This window comes from Malaclemys terrapin, unplaced genomic scaffold (assembly GCF_027887155.1).
Source record: "Malaclemys terrapin pileata isolate rMalTer1 unplaced genomic scaffold, rMalTer1.hap1 H_1, whole genome shotgun sequence".
NCBI classification, from domain to species: Eukaryota; Metazoa; Chordata; order Testudines; family Emydidae; genus Malaclemys; species Malaclemys terrapin.
This window is the reverse complement of record NW_026530195.1, coordinates 862984-869451: the sequence shown is the minus strand read 5'-3', so window position 1 is coordinate 869451 and position 6468 is coordinate 862984. Positions and strand designations below refer to the sequence as shown.

At 62.3% G+C, this 6468-nt stretch overlaps 1 protein-coding gene across 1 annotated transcript; it reads left to right on the top strand.

Annotated features, from left to right (window-relative positions):
- Window positions 1-497: 497 nt before the first annotated feature.
- On the top strand, window positions 498-4184 carry LOC128829655 (natural cytotoxicity triggering receptor 3-like). The gene is made up of 3 exons (XM_054015128.1): window positions 498-1373; window positions 1722-2075; window positions 2444-4184. The coding sequence occupies exons 1-3, from the start codon at window positions 1313-1315 to the stop codon at window positions 2653-2655; spliced, it is 627 nt and encodes a 208-aa protein (XP_053871103.1). The 5' UTR covers window positions 498-1312; the 3' UTR covers window positions 2656-4184.
- The last annotated feature ends 2284 nt before the right edge of the window (window positions 4185-6468 follow it).

Below are 6468 nucleotides of genomic sequence, written 5' to 3'. Positions count from 1 at the left end.
CCTTGGCCTGAGTTTGTGTCACTGGGGTCAGGTTACAGCCAGAAGTGGGAAGGGCGTGGGGTTGGGGGCGGGGTTGGGAGTCAGGACTCCTGAGTTCTATCCCTGGCTCAGGGGGTCTAGTGGTTAGAGCGGGCAGCTGGGAGCCAGGACTCCTGGGTTCTCTCCCCATCTCTGGGTGGGGAGTGGGACTTAGAGGGTTAGAATGGGGGTGGGGGTGGGGGAGAGGCTGGGAGCCAGGACATCTGGGTCCTGAGAACAATGGAAAAATCTTGTCCCTCCCGCGCCATTGAGAATAATGGAAGCTGAGTTCTTTGAACTCTGGCCTTGTATGGCCCCCCTCAAAGAGAGGGGTCTCCGTGGGACACTGGCTCCAGGCGGGTGTGGGGGGGACCCTGCTGTGTGTGAGGGCTGGGCCGTGAAGCTGTATGTGGAGGGCTGGTATCACCATGGCTTTGAGCCACCCCTGGGCCCAGGTGTGGCTGTGTCTCAGCTCTCCCAGTGGCCCTGCAGCCCCGATCCCGGCCTGGTTTCACTTCCATCTCACTGACGACAGTGAGACGCCCACAGACTCCGCTCCTCGGGGGTGGGTGGGAAATGACGCTGCCACTGGTGGTTGGACGCGTTCTGCGCTCTGACCGAGGGGCCATCCCGACCCAGCCGCCGCTGAACGAGGCTCTCTGTAAGATTGGCTCAGAGCCGCAGCTCCCGGGGGCTCGGCCCAGGGGAGGCAGCAGGATTTGGCGTCGTTCTGGCGAGTTGACTGGCGCCCTCACGTGCGAAAGCCTCGTGTCCCGACGCCCGGGCGCTGCGAGGGGTTGATGGAGAATCTGCGCCGGCTCTAGGTGAGCAGCTCCACTGTCACTTTCGAGGTTGTCACTCTGCCCTGCTCTGCTGGCCGCCGAGGGCTCTGCTCTCAGGAATCCCCTCCCCGGGCAGGTGTCCCTCACCACTTCGTGCGGCTGACCAGAGTGGATCCAGCTCCGCCAGGCGGCCCTTTGCCAACCCCTTCCCGGCGTCTCCCCGTCTGTGCAGTGCAGAGCCCAGCCCTGGACGCAGCACCCAGTGATGGTCACACCCAGCTCTCTCCGGCTGGGGGCTTGGCTCTGTAGGGCGGCTGCAGGACATCTCTGTTACCTGGCGCCCTTGGCACCGTGGCCAGGCCCTGCACCCAGGGTGGGCACCACAGGCTGGTTTCTCGCTGCTGGAACCAACCAGGTGTGAGTACAGAATCTGCCGGGCGTCTCCCTGCCCTGCGAGAGCCCGGAGCCCTCGGAGACCCAGCAGCCGCCCCAGGGCTTGTTACCAGCCCAGGATGTGTCGCATGCTGCCCATCTGGCTCGTCCTCCTCGGCTGCCTCCCGCTGCAAGGGTCAGGTACCATGCGGGGGCTGACTTCAGGGATCCTGGGGGGAGGTGGGTGGTGCGGGGACAGCAGGCCTGGGATGGGGAGTGGGGCAGGTTCCTGGTGAGTGGGGCAGCCTGGGGAACACACGCCAGGTGAGAAGGGGAGGGATGCTCCTGGCAGCAGGGGGAGGGATGGGAGGTTGGGGAGAGACCCTGGCAGCAGAGTTGGGGGAACTGGGGAAGGGCAGGGTCGGGGAAGGTCCCCAGCAGCAGGGAGTCTGGGAAGGGGGGAGGGTTCCCAGCAGTGGGGGGTCCAGAGATTGCAGGGGGGGTCGCAGCCTCTCCTGCTTCACTCTATGTCTCTCTCCTCCCCCGCAGAGGTCCGGGTGCATCAGCCACCGGAGCTGAGGGCCTCCCTGGGGGGCTCCGTGCTCCTGAACTGCACCTTCTCCGCCGCCCCAAAGGCCTCCAAGCTGGCAGTGACCTGGGTGCGGAGCGCACCCGGTGGCAGTGGGGAGGTGCAGATCTACCCCCCGCACCACCAGGTCACTGAGCTGCGCAGCCGCGTTGCCCTGGACTCGGGGCGCTTTCGGCACCAGCGGGACGCGTCCCTGCACCTGGCCAACCTCACCCAGCACGACGCCGGGCTCTACCGCTGCTTCATCTGGACCTCGGCCACCAGCAGCCATGCCGGCAACGGGACTGAACTCAGCGTCCTGGGGGAGAGACCAGGTACCCCTCCACCCCGTCCGTGTGACCCCCTGGGGGACAGGGGAGCCGGGGGATGGAGGGAAGGAGGAAGGGCAGGGAGAGGAGGGGGATGGAGGGAAGGGGGAAGGGCAGGGAGAGGAGGATGGAAGGAAGGAGGAAGGGCAGGGAGAGGATGGAGGAAAGGGAGAAGGGCAGGGAGAGGAGGGGGATGGAGGGAAGGGGGAAGGGCAGAGGAGTGGGAGGATGGAGGGAAGGGCAGGGAGAGGAGGGGGATGGAGGGAAGGAGGGGACAGAACAAAGGAGGGGAATGGATGATGGGGGACCCCCAGCAGCCCATGGTTGCCCCCTGTGCAGGGACCCACACATGCTCCCTTCTGTTCCCTCTCCAGGATCCGGGGTGCAGTGCTGGGCGGCCTGTGGCCCCCTGGGAGTCCTGGCGCCCATCCTGCTGGTCCTGCATGCCATGGTGTGCCGGGAGTGCCAGGGCCTGCGGCACCGTCGGAGGCACATGAGGTCTGGTGCCCAGGGACAGGCTGGGGACCCGCAATCACGGCCAACCCTTGGGCTGGCAGGGAAGGACGGAGCCCCCCGACCCCTCTGATGGCTGGTCGGCCGCAGGGCACCATCCCCTCCGCTCCGGGGCCCTCTTGTCCCCAGGGTCCCCTCCCTTGTTCCCGTGCAGTCGGCTGGGGGACAGCAGCGGCCGGGGAGGGAACCCCCGGGAGTCCCCTGGCAACCTGCGCCCTGGAAAGGAGAGGAGGTGCCCGATGTGAGGCGGCTGTGAGATGAGGGGCCCGGGACGTGCGGAGGCTCTTTGGGAACCCGGGGGCCCAGCAGGTCTCGCTCCCCCAGGAGGGCATTGAGCAGACAGTGCACAGGCTCCATGTGGGCGATGCCATTCCCGCCACAGCCACACAGCCCCGCCGCATGGTGCAGGGCCAGCGACAAGCAGCTCTCGCCCCCACAAGCCACAGCCCCAGAGCGCAGCCCGGCCTCCCCGCGTGGTCTGCAGCCTGCAGGGGAGCCTGTCTCTGCCGGGGGAACTGAAACAGCAGCCACATCTGCTCGCAGGGCCGGGAACAGCTCAGGGCTGAAATAGCAGCCGAGGGGCACTGCTGAGGTCTGCCACGGCTGCAACCCCAGCGCTACGGGACGGACCAGGGGTCTTTGCATCCTGTCAGGGCTGGAATGCCGGTTAGGCACAGGAGGCACGTCCTAGGGGCGCCGGCAAAAGTTGCCAAGTACGTGCTCTGCTAGCCCAGCTGGGCTATATTCCGCTGTCCATTGCTGCGGTTTTTTAGCAGTTGTGCACTGCGGCATTTTATTTTGCTGCCCTGTTGCTGCTGGTCACACTGCTGGGGACGTCTCAGGAGGGAGGGAGCCTCCGGGTCTGCCCCGCCCCCTGTGCTGACACCCCACACTCCACTTGTCCCACATCGCGCTCCTCCCCACAGCAAGCGCAGGGTTCTTGTCCGAGGGAGGCAGAATTTTGTTTCTGCAGAAAATATGCTGCAGTTCTGCCTTTTGCCCACCAGAGGCGCTGCTGTGGTGCCAGACCAGCCTGAGCCGGCTGGTGTGTGTGTGTGTGGGGGGGGTGGGGTGGCGTTTCTCTGACTGTAATTGTGAGGAAGTGGGGATTTTCCCTTGTTGTGTTGTATGCGAGCCTATGTGAGAGTCTTACTGCTTGGCATGAATGCTGTGTGTGCCTCAGTTTCCCTGTGTGCTGCACCAATGTCCAGGTGGTGGGAATAAGGGGGGTGACTTGCGGGGGCTGCTCCAGCTGCCTGCAGGGATGCTGTGGCCCCTTCGTAACCTGAGACCCAGGAGGGGGACGCGACCAGGTGACTCTTGGCCCAGGACAGAGGAGGAGCAACAGGCCAGGCAGGGGCCAGGCAGCTGGAAGCGAGTCAGTCTCGGCTGGCTTGGGGCTTGTGCGGGGGGAGGCAGAGCCCTGGCTCTGGGCTCCCCTCCCCCCAAGATGGACTTGGCTGAAAGTCACTGATTTCTGTGCTAACAAGCTCTGTCCTACGCCGTGTTCCTGTCGACTAATAAACCTTCTGTGTTACTGGCTGGCTGGAAGTCACGTCTGACTGTGGAGTTGGGGTGCAGGGCCCTTTGGCTGCCCCAGAAGCCCCGCCCGGGTGGACTCGCTGCGGGAAGCGAACAGTGTGGAATACTGAACCTCACTTGCATCTGAAGAAGTGAGGTTCTTACCCACGAAAGCTTATGCTCCCAGTACTTCTGTTAGTCTCAAAGGTGCCACAGGACCCTCTGTTGCTTTTTAGTGTGGAATAGGGTGACCAGATGAGAGGAAGAAAATATCGGGACACATTGGGGGCGGGGGGTCGCCGGCGGAGCAAAAAAAAAAGAGGCGTGCTGCCGGCGGAGGAAAACAAAAACAAAAACAGAGTACCATGAAATATCAGGACAAATTGCGTCCTGACCAAACCCGGTCGGGGACGCGGGACAAATGCCTCAATATCGGGATGGTCCCAATTTTATCGGGATGTCTGGTCACCCTAGTGTGGAAGGGGAGGCTGAATGCTCCGAGGTCAGACCCAGGAAGGTCAAAGCTGTGTGAGCTTCTTCAGTCTGCTCAGAGAGACGAGGCATGCTGTGTGTTGGGGGTTTGACCGGGGCTTGTTCCTCTCCGGGGCGGTGGGGAACCACACCGTCTTCCTACTTCCTTCCTAATGGTCTTAACTTGCAGTGGGGGAGGTCTAGGTTGGATATTAGGAAACACTATTTCACTAGGAGGGTGGTGAAGCACTGGAATGCGTTACCTAGGGAGGTGGTGGAATCTCCTTCCTTAGAGGTTTTTAAGGCCCGGCTTGACAAAGCCCTGGCTGGGATGATTTAGTTGGGGTTGGTCCTGCTTTGAGCAGGGGGTTGGACTAGATGACTCCTGAGGTCCCTTCCAGCCCTGAGATTCTATGAGTCTATGATTCCAGTCGCTGACGGGGAATTCGCCTGGCCGCGGGGGTCTGTCCGCGGGAGGCAAACACAGACAGTGATTCGCACCTGGCCCGTGGTCGGCGGCAATAGTGAGTCACGGGCTCAGGTCCTCAGGCAGGGGCTGAAGACCAGTTTGTGCAATAGCAGGTCCAGGCCCTGGGTCAGGGCCGGGCAGCAGAGAGTCAGTGGCTCAGGCAGGGGCTGAGCTAAGACAGGTTAACAACCAGCCCAGGCTCTCGGCTCAGACGTCCGGGGAGATGGGGAGACTGAGACCCGCGAGTGGGGTGGCAGGGGGGACGCAGGCCTTCCCACTCCACTGCGTCCCAGCCCGGGGCCCCAGCAGCGGCAGATGGCTGGCTGCTGAGCTAGTGGGATCCCGGCCGCAACACACTGACATGGGCTCTGGCAGCGTTGCACCCAGACTCGGGTCGGCTGCCCCCGGGCCACTTCCTACCTCCCCCTCTGGAGGTACCTGGGCCATACAGTGTCCTCTGGGGGGCCCAGCACCATGGGCTCCTCTGGGTAACTGGCGAGGGGCAGGCTGGGCAGCTCCTCGGGCTCTGGTGGGCGTCGGCAGGTCAGGCCAGTCCTCGAGCCGGCCGTAGGTCACTGGGGTCTCCCAACCGGGAACTAGGCACAGGGCCGTCTCTTCCATTTTTGCCGCCCCCAAGTAAAAAAAAAAAAAGGCGCCCGAATGGTGCCGCCCCAAGAATTGACGGAATGCCGCCCCTTAGCATGTGCCGCCCCAGGCATGTGCTTCCTCCGCTGGTGCCTGGATCCAGCCCTGACTAGGCCGGAGGCGTCTGGCCCCGAGCAAGCTCTGGGTTTGGGCTTTTATAGTTCCTCTCCTGCGCCTTGACCTGTGGGGGGCGGGCGCGGGACTCGCTGGCTCTGCTCACTCTGGTGTTGAGAGGCGCTCGTCCCTCTCCGGGCGGCGGGGAACCACACGGCCTCGCTGCATCCCCCAGAGTCCTGCCTGGCTCCGTAGGGGGCAGTTCCAGAGCATCGTCCACTGGCCCCATGTGACGTTATGAGTGTAATATAATATTTCATTGGGAGGTGACAGGGCCAGAAAGAGTTAATTAACTCAGACTGACCTGACCCATGGGTGAACCTAGACTGGTTAGGAAGATCTGTAAATGAATAGAGTAGGGGTCGGCAACCTTTCAGAAGTGGTGTGCCGAGTCTTCATGTATTCACTGATTTAAGGTTTCGCGTGCCGGTAATACATTTTAACGTTTTTAGAAGGTCTATTTCTATAAATCTATAATATATAACTAAACTATTGTATGTAAAATAAATAAGGTTTTTTAAATGTTTAAGAAGCTTCATTTAAAATTAAATTAAAACTCAGAGCCCCCCGGACCGGTGGCCAGGACCCGGGCAGTGTGAGTGCCACTGAAAATCAGCTTGCGTGCCACCTTCGGCACGCGTGCCATAGGTTGCCTACCCCTGGAAT